The 17,727-nt window shown below is 44.1% G+C and overlaps 1 protein-coding gene across 5 annotated transcripts in view; it reads left to right on the top strand.

The window, feature by feature from the left end:
* The window catches only part of LOC119647434 (slowpoke-binding protein), a 122,165-nt gene that overhangs the window by 92,562 nt on the left and 11,876 nt on the right, over nucleotides 1-17,727 (top strand). For all 5 annotated transcript variants that reach the window (XR_005248872.1, XR_005248871.1, XM_038048370.1 and 2 more), the window contains 3 exons: nucleotides 5,618-5,854; nucleotides 15,892-16,073; nucleotides 16,185-16,386. Coding sequence is in view for 3 of the 5 variants with exons in the window: in XM_038048370.1 (XP_037904298.1) it covers nucleotides 5,618-5,854; nucleotides 15,892-16,073; nucleotides 16,185-16,386 (621 nt within the window). In the remaining 2 variants the exon portion in view is untranslated. The remainder of the gene's footprint in view (nucleotides 1-5,617; nucleotides 5,855-15,891; nucleotides 16,074-16,184; nucleotides 16,387-17,727) is intronic.

Genomic DNA, 17,727 nt, shown 5'->3' with positions numbered 1-17,727 from the left:
CGTTCGCCTTTTTCCTCGTAACTTTCCAATGGCAGGGCAAAACACCATTTTTCAAACATGCATTGAACGCAGTGGGTAGCAAGTTCGGCCTAAAGTTGCATGCAAATTTCAGCACTGCGCTGTGAATACCATCAGACCCCGTTTTTTACACTTCATAGTCAAGACAGTCTCTTCCGGTTTCTTTACAGGCATTGGCATTCCTCAATACCCCCTCTCTCATTGACAACGTCAACTCGGATAGAGTAGACAGGCAAAAGTACCTTAACGACTTCTTCCACCTTTACTACTTCCATGAAGCAAAGTGATCGATAAATACCGAGTTCTTTGGAAACAACTTATACTCGAGGTCCCATGTGCCTCTGTCAATATTACTGAAGAGCTCCAGTCAGTAATGTGATTTTCACCTGTTGATTTTGTAGCGGAGTGGTGATCTGGCGGAGTTTGTCCCTTCGAAGGAAATGTTCTGGTGGTCACTGGACGCGAAGTCTTCTAGTACTCTCCATCGTCGCACCATCGACAACAAAGAATCCGTGGCAAAGGCGACGTCAGGGATTGTGCCCTCGCAACTAGTACACCGAAATGTCGAAGTGCTACCGATACTTAAGGTAATAAATCGGGGTCCTAACGACTGCTTCCAAAATTGCGTGCCACATTCGAGGGGTCTAGCATTAAATTCTCCTCCCAGTAGAACTCCCCTTCCGTGTTTCGAATCTCATCCTTTTAGGTGCCGGGCCTGTTCTGAAAAGCGGGAATAATTCGATGTAAGTTAAAGACTGTTCACTGAGGCTCTTCTTTCTTGCACAATCTTCCCCTTCAGGTCGTATGCATTTGCAGGATGTAGATCATGGTGCTTGCTTTTTCACTGTTTGCAACTCTTCTTTGAAGACTTGGCACCGCCTGCAATCGGAAACATAAGCCATGCGTTCGTTCTGCAGACCGCAATCTTTACAAAGAATACAACACTTCTGTAAGGCAAGGTTCTTCCATCCAGTCGTTTGTAGGCCCAGTTCTTATGATGAAGCAGCGGATCGGAGATGGCCTTCACCTAATCCAGAAGATGATTCACCCAATCTTTATTTTCCCAATGATGAAGTTGGCTTGCTGTTTTCTCAAGGACGGCGACTAGGACCAATTTTTTGCTGCCGAGTTGGCAAATGTACCCCCTACTTTGAGACTGCTCACATCTGGATTATCCACTTCCTTCCCCTCTTCTTCTTTTGCGAGACAGTCCCGATCCCTTTTTTCGACGGAGCACATGAGTTATAGGCTACTTTTGTCACTACAATGCTTTGGATTGTCTCGCAGATGTATTATTCTTGCTAGTCTTAGACCTAAGAGTCGGTCGAATATATTTAACGTCTATCCCAACGTCCTCTCGTTTAACATTGTTGCGGATAACTTCCAAGAATGCTTGGTCGATTTGGTTACAACTTTGCAGAATTCTTCTTGCTAGGAGCTGCGCTAGCGATTTCCTTTTTCCTCAGCTCTTCCAAAGCGGTCTTCCAGAAGTTCACTGGACGGTAGTAGCACCTTTAATTTTATGCACGACTCCCGCCCCTCCACTTCTTGAGCTACTTTCCTTCTTCCGTCCTTTTCTTTCAAATGAGGCCCATTCTCTCCAGTAAGATTACTTTCTTTTTCGACTGGTTGATGAGCTTATTCATTTTTTTCGTCATAGCATTGTCACGTAGTTAAAGGATTGTCACGTCGGAGCTCACCATCTTCTTTCATAGCCCTTTGTCCAATTTCGAGCTCAATGGCGCCTTCAAAAAGCAACCCCCAAAACTATTAACTTCCACGGTGCTACTCCCTCTTTCAATACTAGTCCCTCTCTCCACTGAGTCGGTGAGTTCCTTCACCTTTTCAGTAGGTAACCATCATAGCTTTTACAGTTATTGCTAAGGGATTTATGTTATAGTGGAATACAATATTTACCACAAAGCGACGAACGTGACGTATTGTCGCTCCTTCTAAAAATATTTCCTTTGCAGGAACCAAATAGCGTCTTTCCCTGCTCTGCATAATTTTTAATAAACGTTAAGAATACTGAAATGAAAATGACGCTGTTCCACAACAATGATGAGCATTCACCCGCCGAAAATTAGCATTCTATATAGCTTCTCTACCTGTATCCCAAAGTCATTGAAAGATGACTGGCAGACAGCCCACTTTTTCCACTCACCTTATTGCTAGAGACCTACATGGTTTTGTAGACTGTCAATTCACTGCTACAAACTTACTAGAATTCATTAACTTCGTGACCAAACGTCTAAATTCTAGCCACGAAGCTTCCGTTATCTACACGGGTTTCTCTAAAGCCTTTGACTCCGTTGACTCCACTTGATAATTTTGTTCAAACTCACCTAGGTCAACATTCCTCCGTTACCCCTTATAAGGCTCATTTTGTACCTCTTTAATTATTTCTTTTGATAGTTACACATCCCGTTCCTTTCCCCATCCATCCACACAACAAATTAACAAGCACTGCCTGGATGTCGAGCTGGCAGAATGTCTAATTTCGTGTTGCGAGCCTCTACTGACTTTTATTCTGTCCAACCCTACCGAACACTCTTCAACTGACTCCTTCGAGATATCTTTAGGAAATGTTAATTATTATGGTCCCTTTCCCCCAACTGTGAATGTTTTACCCTTAAAAGGCTCAAAGGCAATTTGTCCCGACCCTTCTCCTTAAAGAAAAACTTCATTCATATGGACCCCCTTATCTAAAACTACTCACAACCTTCCTCGATATGTGTACTTTGTTTGAACTTACTACTAGCCTTATGGATTGCTTCGCCTCTAGTGCTATCACTTCAGGACACTACGGAGAATCGTCCAGTTTCAAATGTAGTAATAACCATGCCCTGGGTACTGGGAAATATATTAATTAGTCTCTCAGTGTTTCAGCCAATACCTAATATTAGGACTGAGCTTATGCAACGACCGATCCTTCGAGATCACGCCCCATCTGCGTCGCACAGATTACACATGCTTGACCTTGCCGTATTCCAGTTTTCGCATCTTCCATGGTAGGCATATTCACAATTAGGATCATGACCCCAACCACTAAGTCAGATCCATCAGACAATAAAATAAACCTACCCATTCCCATCTCTGCGAGTTTCTAAAGGCTTGGTCCCACACATATGACAAATCTGTCAGAATGGATTGCAACATTCCAACTAGAAAAAATCTCCATCGGCGTTTCCATCCACCAACGCCTGGTAATATTCTAACAAGTGTCTTAGAAACATCAAGTACCTTTTGGCACGCATACTCTAGGTGCCTCCAAAACTTATTTTAGCGTAGATAATCGCCTGGAATTATTTGATCGCCAGCTCAGGGACGACTGTATGTTTACCGACTTCCACCTTGACAGTATTCTTCTTTCTATGGTTCGTTTTCAATACCCTTTCCGTTTTTTCATCAGCCTGGATCAGCTCGGCAAGGCCTTTACAGCTCTCCCTATCTCCATCCCGTAGATCTCCACATGCTTTGATTGCTTTGTTACAACAAATCATCCCCAAACCCCAAAAGGGCCCAGTACTGAACTGAGGCTATCCCAACTCTCCAAGTGGTCATTCATGACCAAATTTGTCAAGTATCGAGGAATACTTATTCCAACCAATGAACTCTTAGTTTCGTTTCAGTTGGCGAAGTCGAATGTGTTTTGACATCAAATGTCAATAGGGCACAGAGTCCGCCAAAATTCGTCGCCTCTTTTGCACCGAAACTTGATAAGCCGCTGTCACTTTAAACGACAGATTGTGTCATGATCTCCATTGTCATCTCCATTGCAATTTAAAGGCAGATCGGACGATATTATGCTGATGTTCCTCAGGTATCTTTTAAGGTTTGGGAAGGAACACCAACTTTTGCTCTTTTTGCTGGGCATGGAGTATTTCTTCCTTTAAGTAACTTCAAATAAATTGGGAGATAGGTCAAACCCAATCTTTACCATCACTTTTAAAGTTTTGCTGGGGATGTCATATAAACCTCAGGCCCTATCCCATATATGCCGGCGCCCTCGTTGAATTCTGTGAGAAGACACAAGCAGACAACTTGTCCCTACACCCTTTGAATTACCATCCTGTAAGCCCAACCCCAAAATTTTAAATTTAACTTTGAAGCAATTTAGGATATGTTAGGTTACTTCTCAATTACCTGTATATCTCCCCGCAGGATCGCCGCTACCAGGTTTTCACCTACACCTCTGTTTAATTTCCAATGACCGAAAAAATTCAGCCCGCAGCGTTGCGATTTCGTTGTTCTACAAATAGTCAAATTGGATACTGGTGAGGGCGTTGCATTCTGGGCATAGCACCGTCGTATGCTCCTGTGGCCTATTGGGTAACAATTGTGACTTCTTTATGGCCGAATAGAACACGTCCCCTAACATTCAGCGATAGACTGCCCAACTTAAAAATCCACGCGTTATGCTCCCCTCCTATGGTTTTCGTGCTCTAGCGTCGAAAGAAGCACTCATCATCTAGTCAGATTCGCCCGGTATATCGTTAGGTCGAGCATATCCGTTATATATACGAATTCGTTCTAGTTTCACCCTTATGAGTGCTGCTTCGGAGTACTGTACTACTTCCATAATGGCCTAATCTGTGTGATGCACCTTCCTGCCCTTGACATAGTATACAATTTGGTTCACCTCCGCAATCCTTATTGAGATTGCTCGCCTGACTTGAACCTCACCGGAATCAAGGCGTCCAAAGCATTGCGTCAGTTTCGCCTACTCCCTAAATCACATAACCGTGCCTTTTTTACCCTTCTTCCTGCGTAAAGTTTAAATACTGCTTTCACGGATGGGAGAGTGACGGTCTATGTCCCGCCGTAGGATTTCCAAAGGAACTCCTTCTCCAAGGCTTTGCGAACCTCCTCTTTCATGGTAATCTCTATCCTTTGCCCTTAGAAATTGTATGTAGGTGTCTCCTACTTACTAGCAGCTATATTTGCTTCCTTCCTAAGGAATTCTTGGTTTACTTAAAAAATTTGCCCACCGATTTCGTCTCCTTTCTGGGACCATCTAATGGAGATGCGACCTTTCTCCAAGTTTTGGTATTCAACTTGTGTAAACCACTCCTTTTCACAGGCATGGGAGTAGCAGACGTTTTGCAGCAATTTAAGTCGCACTTCTCATCTGTTCCATTTTCTTGGAAGTTAAGTCCTTTTGTTTCTTGAGAGTTTGCCTCCCCATTGATATGTTCAGGCAGCCTGCTTTCTCCTGTCTAGTATTTTGCGTGGGTTCACGACGTTTTTATTCCTCTTTCATCCTGGGCCTTACCTGGGCCAACTCCACATAACGCAGTCCGTTTTTCCTACATTTTAAAGGCAAAATATTTTGAAGATAATTACAACTTGAAAGGTTTGACCTACTATCCAAATCACAAATGGTTCCCCAAATACATTATATTTATATTACAAAAATGGCTAGCTCATGAAGGAAAAGTCTTCTAATTGTTTTCATGTTTTTGTTTAGCATACCATATTTGAACCTTTCAGGGACCAAATACGTCCTTCAGCCTTCCTTGTTACAATCATCCCCATCTTTCAGCTTCTCTTCCAAAATCATCTAATTTAACAATCTAAATCTAACTTTCTTTTCCAGGTACGAACTGATCGTTTAATGACATTACTTCCGTTACCTCCAGACTGTATTGCCTTAGAAGAACTGCCGCCAAGCGAAACACCTAAAGGATTATTTATGGAACTTTTAGGATCCTTACATCATCCATACATCTATCCAGTTTTAGATTTAGGATTTTTACATGCCGATTCAATTAATTATGCTTGTCTTGTAATGCCCTTTAATCCACGCGGAAGCCTTAAAGATTTAATTTATAAAGTAAGTATTGAAACCTATCTTTTGGTCATACATTACGAATTTTAAGGGATAAAAAAAAACAATTTGGATTCACTTCCCAATAATAGTACAGTTCTGAACACTAATCTATAATTTATCAAATCTGGGTTTAGAATTCTAAACCCTGTGTTCCCAATTCCATGATCTTAAACCGGCAAGCACCAGGCACTTCTTCTTTTTCTTCATGGTTTATCCCGTTCACAAGCGAGGTCGGCTTGTCGTGATCGGTTTCGCGATTTTATTTGATCAAATGTCTGATCAGGATGCAATCGCAAGACTTTTAAATCCCGATCCAGCGTATCAAGCCACCGTTTTTTCGGCCGGCCTTTTGGTCGTTTATCATCGACTTCGACGATCAGACCAATCTTGTCAAGTGAATTCTCGTTAGCGCGAATCGCGTGACCATACCGTAGACGCCTCTCTCGCAGTTTTTCCACGGTCAGTGCAACCCCATATCGATCACGGATATCCCCATTTCGGATGTGATCAAAACGTGTCACGCCACTATTCCAACGCAACACCTTCGTGTCCATTACCGCATCACGCCGTTCGTTGTCTTTTATAGTCGGCCTACACTCAGAACCATGAGAGCGACAGGACGGACGACATTGCGGTAAATATTTTTTTGTATTCTTACTCGTTGTCACATTGGGTGATATTAAGGCTGGCTCTGGGTTTCGGCAGGTCTGTAGTGACAAAGAAGGAATCTAAGGAGAGCAGATCCTTGGTTGAATGTGCTGCGCATATACACATATATTGCGGAAATGTGTAATTAAATTTTAGGTTTGGGTTTTTTTTGCGACACGGAGGTGTTAAATCCTTAGAAAGGCATCTGTATTTCAGCTCGGACACCTGTGTGCGATGTCTGGGCTAGACCGACCATGTGTAAGGTCCTCACTCACGATTCGGTCACTTAAAACCTTCCTCGCTCCTACCTCCTTCAGTAGCTCGTCCTATATTCTTACAGTTGCGATTCGCTTCTACTTCGAGCATTTCTCCAAATATATTTTCAAGCCCTTGGCGCCTTGGTCGAACTTTCTCTACTACTTCCCTCGGCTCCGAATCAAGGACAATGATATAGCCTGTGATATTTCGGAGAATCATGCAATCCAAAACAGAGTTTCCCCGTAACGCCGCTCGATTCATTCCCTAATATTAGAAATGAGCTCATACGTCCACTGATCTTCAAAGACTAATCACGTCAGAACGTCAGGACTATATGACTTCATCCTTACGACAAGCCTTTATTCTGTGTTTATTACCAATGAATCTATCCGGATTCTCCAGTACAAGTGCCACACTTTCTCCTCAAGCAAATCAATTGGGATTATGCCAAGTAAAGCCAATGCTATGTTATCTCATGGCAATGAAAACACTCAAAACCATCTGAAGGTAACATGGATTTATCTTTTTTCTGCTAGTCTCTATCTGTAAGAGTGACCTATAACAAACTTGTACTTTCTTTCCGCCATTATTAAACCAACGCTTTCCAACCATATGCTCGTCATTTTTATCATCCCCAGAGCGGAAGCCTCCACATCCTGCAGATGTTTTACGGTGGCAAGGATAATTAAATCATCTGCGAAACCAACAATTATAGCCCCTTCGTGAACGCAACGTATCAATGCTCCATTAGAATCCGGATGCAATTTCGGGACATATCGATCTTACAATACATGCTTCTCAAGCAAAAGTCATTCTCAGTCAGTCTGACTTGAACACTTTTTCCAGGTACAGGGTCAACACGGCGCAACACTTGACAGAATTTATTGCCTGGCCCAGAACCATAATTGTTGCATCCACCGTAGAATAAGCGGAATAATAATGAAGATCAACCTTTTGCCGTTGTCCGGTTATCCAGGATCATACTCTCCCACTTCCTGTGTTTTATTTCAATCTGTATCGACTGTACAGTCCTTACTGATAGGACACCGACTTCCTCATCTCCTGCATAGCTGAAGCCAATACTACTATTTATAATCGCTATATAGCCAAACTCAATGCATCTGAAGGATCGGCCTACCTTCACTCCGCCGGTCTACTTTCACCCTCCCTGTTGCCTCTGTCAATAGACGCATGATTGCCCCCCCCCCCCGTAGCCGTAGAATTGTCATTGCAGACCCCTGCAACCCCATTAGCGTGAACTCGCTTTCTAGAGCGTTGCGGCCTTCCTTCTTGGTAGTCATCTTATCAATATCCTTGCTCTTAATGGTAACCCCATCGCCGTTAGTTCTATTATATCTGCCCACTGCTGTAGAGATTACCCTATTTGAGATCCAGTTGCTGTTTATATTTTTGATCTTCCTGTGCTCCAACATGAGATCTCCTTTTTCACAACCTAAAATATGACTGAATTTTTCTTCTGGTTGACGTACCCTGAGTATACTTTAACCTTTCATTTGCAGTTGGAGACAATGATCACCTCCTACTTATGTTCACTTCTTCGGGTACTTTCTCGGCTTCGGTGTTCTCCCTTTGGAGTTTTATCTCTTCACCAAATGCTAGGATCAGTTCACCCGTTTAACTTTTGAGCAATTCTACTTCAATTTCATATATTCGGTAAGAGACCAGCCTTGATGAATGTTAGAACATATAGGGTGGAATATATAAACCGCCTACAACCCCAGAAGGGATTGAATACTGAAGCATTGAATACTGAAGGCATTCACAGCAAGTCCTCCGTGACACCCATAGGGGGGAAACGGATGCCGCAATAAACGCAGCTAACAAATACCCTGGAGATGAAGCATCAACAAATGATCTTCACAACCACCTGAAGAGCGTTTTCATTGCAATATACTTGGTCCCAGTCGCAAAAAAGTCGGAATGGCTGATTCGACGATGAATGTAAGCAAGCAACGGAACGGAATTGTGCTGCATACCGGACAATGCTGCACTATCATACAACGCGGGAACGCATGGAAGCTCATTATAAACTATGGCGAGTGAAGAAGCGACTTCACAGACGGAAAAAGGAAGCCTAGAGCCTGGGAGAACCAACAAGTCTGTGAACTCGAAAAGTACAGGGAGCAACCGCACTAGGCGCACAAGTTTTACCAAAAAGTCAGCAGGATGAAGCCTTATACACCCCGATGCTCATTCCGGCGAGGCGACCAGTTACACCAAGTGGTTCATCAACTTATGCTCAAGGTATGGGACAGCGAATCAATGCCTGACGATTGGCAACGAGGCATAATCTGTCTCATACATAAAAAGGGAGATATCACACAGTGCAGCAATTATAGAGGTATCACGTTGCTGAGTATCATCTATAAAATATTCGCCGCTATCTTGCTAGGGCGGATAGTCCCATACGCCCAGACCATCATTGGCTCACACCAAAGAGGTTTCACTCCAGGCAAATCAGGAAAAGATCAGATTTTCTCTCTGCGGCAAGCGATGGAAAAACTGTTGGAATATGGACAACAGTTGCACCATATATTCATCGACTTTAAAGCCAGCTATGATAGCCAAGGTAAAACTGTACACAGCCATTGGAGAATTCGGTTGACCCTGACTAATGTGCGAGGCCAGATAAAAGCAGCAGGATCACTCTCACGACCATTCGACATCAAAACCGGTCTAGGACAAGGGGATGCCCTATCATGCGTCCTCTTTAGCCTGGCCCTCGAGAAAGTGGTGCGTGATGCTGAGGTAAATGCAAGCTGCGAGCTGACGATATCAACATCATAGGAAGAACCAGCCAAGATGTACAAATTGCCTTCATCCAGATCGAGCAGGCGGCAATTGAGACGAGATCTCGGGCTGCACATCAATGAAGTCAAGACAAAGTGGTGGCAACGTCAACCAACCAATAACATCAAGCCGCACTGGTCAAACGGGAAGAATAAAGTTAGGAGACTATAACTTTGAGACCGTTGATAATTTCTCCTATCTAGGGTCGAAAATCACAACCGATACAACTATGATAATGAAATCCGCGCACGGTTGTTAGCAGCCAACAGAGCTTATTTCAGCTTACAAAAACTGTTCCGCTCGAAACGTCTCACGATATGGTCAAAGCTCTTACTGTACATAACTGTGATCTTGCCAGTCCTCATGTATTCCTGACAGACTTGGGTTCTTAGCAAGAAAAATTGCGAACTCTTGGCCGCGTTCGAGACAAGAATCCTCCGAAGAATTTTTGGCCCCCTACATGAGGATGGACGATTCCGTAGCCTACATAACGACGAAATCTCTGAGCGATACCGTAACCGTCCGGTTGTGGATAAAATCCGCCTCAATACGTTACGGTGGGCGGGTCACTTAATCCGTATGGAGGAGGATGATCCCACCCGGAAAGTCTATAAGGGCAATATCTATGGTAGAAAAAGAGGACGAGGCAGACCCCGCCTAAGATGGAGCGATGGCGTAGGTCAGAACGCCAGACAGCTTTTAGGGATATAGAATTGGTGGACCTCGGCGCAAAACCGAGATATCTGGAGTTCCTAATTAAGGCAGGGCTAGACCGGATATGAAGGATGCGGATATCCGGCGGGAGTCGTCTGACTTGGTGACTGGGTCAGGCTCACGTAATGGACAGCACGGCGTCAAAGCCGCTAGGCATGGAGTGGTTCGACGTCTAGACGCCCCGACGAAGAAATGAACCTCCTCATCATCCCCTCCTACTATGAAATAACGGCGGGGCAGGTGTAATATCTTACCACGCCTAGTTGCTCCAGAGATTCGGTGAAAGTTTCCCGCAATTTTCGCAAGTGACTGTGCAGCGAGTCGCAGTCCAGTACCGCTTTATTACTCACAGCGACAGAATCTCGGCCATTATCAGAGAACGTGTTCGACTTGAGGTCATCGTGGAAACTGGTGACCAAGATTCGATGGGGGCAGAGACGGCGGCATCAACAACACCACGCCGCACTGCAGGCAACAGTTTCAGTACTCTCTACCGCCCAGCTGAGGTTCGGGACGAATTCCAAAGAGCGTGTATAGAATTCTCGGAAATGGATCCTTTGCATAGACTAGGTACTTCCAGGCTCTATGCATCTTCAGCTACTCCAAGAATTCTATCTCCAATCAATGATGAGATTGCATCTCGGCTATGTGGTGATATGTCGCTACTGCAACTGTATATTGTGGTGCAGCTGTCAGATTGCACGATCAGAAGATTCGATTTCGCGTTATTGGTTTAACTGACCCTGCCACCATGGCAGGGCATTGCTAGACTGAGTCAAATTAACACTGACAATGTCAGTAGACGCGTGCGAAATAAAGTGCAGAGGGTTTACAGGAACTATGCCACCCCAGTGAGACACCCGTAGTTGAAATTCTGGACATACTAAAGCAGAAACTTTCTGTCATATGCAGCCGATTGCGATGGTATAGCAAAAGCCATTCCAGGCGTGTCTAGAATGCAACCGAAGCGAAGAATCAGCGGAGTTTTTTTCAGATCACTAAACGAATCCCAACAGAGCATCCAGACAGTGTAGTTTTCGGTAACGGAAGTGAAAGAGTATTAGGGTGGATTTTGCGGGTTATCCGCCCAGCACACTGAGCATGCTGAGCGGATCACCGCCGAAGGCACCCGTCATGCCGCTACGCCTGGCATGAATTTTGCGGATGTTACCAAAAAGAAAGTTCGACGAGGCACAAACAACTCAAAGAAATGGAGGCACTCAGCTCTAAATTGGGTGCAAAACTTCTGGTACAAAAAGTTCACCATACAGCATAAATCAGGTCATGAGTCGGCCGGAGGAATTCCCGGCCTTCCTAACTGCCTTATCCCTAAAAAGGACACGGTGTAGGACCCCGCGGACACAAGACCAATTACTTGCTTACCAACCCTCTACAAATTCATAACGCCCATTATTAGTAGAAGGGTCAATGCGTGCCAACACCAACCAAGTCGGTTCAAGGGGTTGCAAAGAGGAACTCATCGTCAATTTAATAGTTGTAGGACAAGCAACTAGAGGTCAAAGAAACCTCTTTAGTTGCTATATCGATTATGCCAAGGCTTTCGACAGCAATCCACATACCTGGCTAATCGATGTCCTACATCTGTATCGCATTGATCCCAAACTAATAAAGTTTTTGGGGACAGTCGTGGAAGGGTGGCACACCACCTAATCAGTGCGTACATCTGAGGGTGCTAATACCTCAGAACCCATCCGTATACAGAGGGACATCTTCAAGGGGGATTCGTTGAGTCCCCTTTGGTTTTGCATGGCACTGAACCCCCTTTCATTGCTACTGAATGATGCTAGAGGGCATGGTTTTGCAATAAAGTATGGCCTACGTACTAAGTGCGAACTGACACACTTGATTTACTTAGATGACATCAAGCTGTATGCTGGTACTGACGTTCATCTTAGAAGTCTGTTGCGAATAATACAAATGTTCAGCCGTGATATTCGGATGGAGTTTCGATTAGACAAGTGTCGAATCCAAGTAATCCACAAAGATCATCACGAGCCGCATGCCGGACATAGCATTGGGGACCTCCACATCGAAGCTATGACCTTGACAGACTTCTATAAATACTTAGGAATTCCGCAAGGAACCCATGCTTGAGTTGGTGATCTGAAGGATGCTCTGCTGCCCGAATTCCTGCGAGGTGCGAAGCTGGTGCTGAAATCGCAGCTCTCGGGGAAGAATAAAATAAGCGCATCGAATATATTCACTATCCCTTCACTGGCTTATGCATTCAGAATATTGTCCTGGACAAAAACCGATCTGGAAAACGTCTAGCGGCAAATACGGACTGTCCAAATTTTGAATGCATCAAACTCTGCGTGGAGCGGATGAACCTGCCTCGTGATATCGGAGATAGGGGTGTGGTTGACGTGGCTGCACAACATCATCGACTCACTGCGCGCTTGTTTTTACAGTAAAGAGCAGGCGAGTGCCTTGCTTCCGGCCGTCTATAAGGCAGACTGGGGCTGACACCAACTTAAAGGATCGATGTTTCAATCCTCTAAACGGGGTGAAGTCGGACCAAGACCGGATCGATGAATGGAAGTCGAAGGCAATGCACGGTAAACACGTGAATTGTCTTTGGCAGCCATCTGTCGATTTGCATTTATCGAACATATGGCTGTGTGCTGGGGGCCTCTTTGCTAAGACGGAGGGATTCGTGCGTTCCATTCAGGACGGCGCGGTTCGGGATTAGAGATGTTGGACCATCTTATTTCTGGCTGCACTGTTATGGTACCGGTGCAATACACGAAGAGTCAGCATACATACGGGAAACTGACCGTGAAGATCTGTCCGAAAATACGGAAGCACCATCAAAGTGCTCGGTTGACACCTTCTTGCACGCCAACTTTTTCGGTTTCTGGGATAGCTCTTCCCTCTAGCTGGTCTTCGGCCACTCAGGATGGTCGTTTGATCATCCGATTTCCCCTAGGTTCATTACAAATGGCGCCTAACGTGAGGCCCAACATTTCATGGATTCAGGCCTAATTCCTTATTTACAGGTTTTTTGGATCAGTGAAAGATAGCCTATTCCGGCTCAGAACTTCGTTTGGTGGTGTCGGATAAAGAAGCAATGGATTCTCAACATTGTTCCCGACTAGGCTCCACGTACACTTGCCTTCAGCAAGTGTTCCTAAGCCACAATGTCCTTTCCCACCTTGTAACGTAGAACTTCTAGCCCTATCCTTGGTAGAATACCACAAGAGCTAGTCGTTTGTTGTGTTTGTCTTTGAGACGTCTCGTAGGTGATTGCCTTCCAGAGGTCTCTGGATCTACACGCCTTTGCGGCTATATCCTGAAAGGTAATGCCGTCCGCGCTTCTGAGGAGTGCCCTTCCCTACCTTTATGTGAAACGGCTATCTCTTCGTTTCAGAATTTAAAATCTAAATATTCTTTCTTCTTCGTAGGGACATCCTCCAAACAATGGCCCGAGAATGTCAAGAATGAGAGGAAACCTCAGTGGCCGCGCATCAATAAGCATCTGAGGCAGGAGAAGCAAGGATCGAGACTGTGATCCGTCGTGGATCTTCCCTTTCGATCTCGGCGCTTGGGTCTGGAGACTTACAACTCCACGCGGGCGGTCGAGCGGTTTTTTTTTTTAATTTTCCAGGCTTAGCTCGTTCTGGTTTATTTCATTAGGCCGTCGCGAATTCCTTTGTTTTTGTCTCATTTTTAGATCCGGTGCGGACCCACTCATCGGTATAAGCACGTCAATTTTGTACAAATGACACGTTAGGGATCAAAGCACTCAGAAACAAAGCCACTGGTAATCCTGTGACGGTACTTCTCTACTTTCTTCTCCGAACAGCTCTTTATGATTGATGGATCAACGAACACGGTTAATCCAAAACAAACCACAATTTCGTTTTCCCTTCCTGTAGTTCTGAATGCTACTCAACCTCCAAAGGCACCAAACGTCGCCTCGCGCTTATGAAGAAGTTGTTGATCTGGATTCGTGGTAAAACTCTATGACTGAAATTCATAGCTTGTATCGGAGAAGTCCCCTACTATGTACTGTACTACAATCTGTTACATAAGAGCGTGGTCACTATTAAATAATAACAGCAATTGATTTTTCGAAAATTCGCAAATTTATTGATAATTTGGTCGTCAATACTCAATGCAAATACCTCAGTAGCAAGTCCAATCTCCTGCATTGTCAATTATGGCCTGGCACCGTCGGGGCATACTTTCCATTAGTTTTTCTGCATATTCTAAAGTAAAAGACCTCCAAATTTTCCGAATTTGTCGAGAAAGTTGATCTAAATTACATGACTTTTCTATAGAATTTTCATCCGGTGACTGAGATGGTCAATCTAAAGTGACAACTCCGTTTTGCGCCTTCCACTCTACACGCTACACGCTCGACTCCGATGTTTCGGATCGTTGTCCTCTTGAAGGATCCAGCTTTCATTTTTCTTGATATACCATTGCTTGGCAGATGGTAACAAAGCCTTTTGATATATTTTATTCATTTTTTCGGCATTTAATAATAATAATAATCGTTGGCACAACAATCCATATTGGATCAAGGCCTTGAAGTGTGTTAGAGCACTTCATTCAAGACCGTAACGGTACATTAGGAGGCAATGTGGTCAGTATTGCGCTCGCCCGAGATTATTACCCTGATTTGACTCAGGTACTCATTCACAGCTGAGTCCCCTGGTATCCGACGTCAAATCACGATGCAAATTCCACTGCCACCAGTGAAATTTGAACCGCGACCTTCCGTATGACAGCCTAGTGCTCTAACCAGTGAGCTATCCGGCATTTAAATTCGCGGTAAATAAGAACAAAGTACCGAAACCTTTGTTTGAGAAGCATCCCCAAACATGGACCTTAACGGGGTGTTTAACAGTCCGTTGAAGCATCCTACTGGTGGAGGTTATCCAGGCATATTTGATGCTCGGAAATGCCCAGAAGGAGGATTCATCAGAAAAAAATACGTTGCTCCAATCGCGGTCCAAGTTTACCTTCGCCCATTCCACTCGTTTTTCAACGTGTTTTGCACTCAACATTGGTTTTTCCAAAGCACTGCGATATTTCAGTTTATTGGCAAGCAAGTGCCTGCGAATCGTTCCGTAAGATATGTCAACACCTTTTGCTTTCAATTTCACAGCAGCTCCACGTAAAGTCAAAGTTGGATCTTTCGAGAAGAATGCGAGAATCTTTTTTTCGTCTTTTTTTGAGATTTTGCTTGCACTTCCGCGATCAGGAAAATCATCCACTTGCTAGCGAACTGCTTCGACTTTCCCATATATTTCGCAGCAGCAGTTTGCGTTAATTTGGGTCCTTTTTCATGCAAACATAGAAAAATTGCCTCAAAGCGAGAGGCGTAAACAGCACTCATTTCGAAAAACCACTCAATTGAAGACTAAATTTGACAGAGAGCTGACTTTTTACAAAAAGCATGAAGGACTGAGGTGCCCTCTATGTCATAGAAAAAGAAACAGGACGCTCTGATTTTTTATCTACGGGTAACAGTGACCATGCTCTTATGTAACAGACTGTAAATGCACATACCTCCCTATTAATTTAAAGTTAACACTCAAAATGGACCGAAACCTAACGAATTTTCCTCATTATTCCAGGCTCAATGGAATGAACCATGGAATCGTAAATATACGCGGAAACCAACATGCCTCCCAATTTCACAAGTACAACGATTAGGTAGACAAATTCTGGAAGCTTTACTATTTTTACGTGAACGAGGATTCGCATTGCATGGTCATCTCCACAGCGGCAATGTTATCTTACAAAATGGGGTGGCAAGGTAATTACTTGTAATTACTTTCGCATTATCAGCAGCATTACCGTAATAGGCGCATAATGGATTTATGGATATCCTTGCAATACTTTTCACTCCATCTTCTCTTTTTTTCAGGCTTTCCGGCTTGGAAAATGGTTTATTAGGTTTAAGTTCGCGAGTTAATGCCGTTATGTGGTCGCGCTCAATTAGTGATATAGATAATATCGATATAATTTGCTTCGGACATTTATTGTATGAAATGTGCGTTGGAAGCGAACTGAATACACCACAACCGTCCACAGCATTTCTCGAAATGGAGCTAGATCGATATCCGCAGGTAATTTGATCCTTATAAGTGTAGTGATACCGCAGTTCCATGTGCGGTTTTCTAGGTAATTTTTTATATAATTTTTCATTATGCATTATAAACATCCCCACAGGGGTGGTTGTTTTTACCTTAATTTTAAGAAAAATTTGCAATAGAAAAGATATGACTTCCAACAAAAATTATTCAATATAAAAATACATTTTATTTGGATATTGAAGTTGATTGGTGCATCCTTTTCAATTTTGACAAAGCTTGAATTTGCAATATAATAGAGGAGAAGGTTGTGGGTTCCCCCCTACAGCCCCGATGAAAACTCGTAATGGTCACCCCCTTATAAAGTGATAGCATCTAAAATTTTGATATATAGTGAAGTTTGAATTTTCAGCCATAACCTTGGAGGGAGAGGGAATGTTGAGGGTATGCAAATGAAAGAGGAAGGTCCTTCCACTCTGACTTCATTAAAGAATTGCCCAGCCACATCCCCTTAGAAAGCTATGATGTCTTACAATGGGGCCAATTTTGCATTATGACAATAGAATTTAATTTTGAACCTCACTCCCGGAGCGAATTGAGAGGATATGGAGAGAGAAGCGAAATGTCTCCTACCCCCTGTTGGAAAACTATCGTGATTACCCCTTTCAAAAGTTATAGCGTTTCAAAATGAGATTAGCCCTTGGGATAAGTCCCCGGCTGCGCGGATCGCCTTAGCGAGTCTACTACTGTAGTGCTTTTCGAGCACTTTCCTGGTTGTGTCAAGTATACACAGCAGTCGGTATGCAGACGGCAGCTTGGGGTCTCCTTTTCACATGATGATCAGCGCGAGTCTCGCTACTTCCCAGCGATAAGGAAAAATACCCTCCTTCAAGCATGCTTTGAACACCGCGAGCAACAAGTCTGGCGGTCGACGGAACCCCAGTTTGTAAACCTTCGCAAAAATGCCTTCAGTACCTTCCTATTCTTCATAGTGAGGGCAAGGTCAGAGCCGCATGTGGCAACCCAGATGGGACGAGTCTACGGAGGGTCAGTGGACGCAGAGGCTCATTCCCAACATTAGGACGCGGCTTCAGCGGAAACATGGGAACACATTTTCCAGTTCCTCACAATACAGGGTGGTTGCTACAGGCAGTATCTGCACCGCTTTGGGTTGGATGAGTCGACGGCATGTGATGATTCACTGCCCAAGATTCTCGATGGAAAGGAGGAACCTAAACCAAGTGTTGCACAGGATCGTGAGCCCGGAGAACTTAGTTGCAGAGATGCTAAAGTTCGAGTAGAACTGGCTTACGATCTGCTCCCCAATCGTGCAAATACAGGAGGAGTTTTTGCCCGCGAAGTAATACCTGGAGAGAC

The sequence above is a fragment of the Hermetia illucens genome, chromosome 1, assembly GCF_905115235.1.
Source record: "Hermetia illucens chromosome 1, iHerIll2.2.curated.20191125, whole genome shotgun sequence".
Lineage (NCBI taxonomy): Eukaryota > Metazoa > Arthropoda > Insecta > Diptera > Stratiomyidae > Hermetia > Hermetia illucens.
Note: the sequence above shows the minus strand (reverse complement) of the source record. Positions and strands in the feature narration are given on the sequence as shown.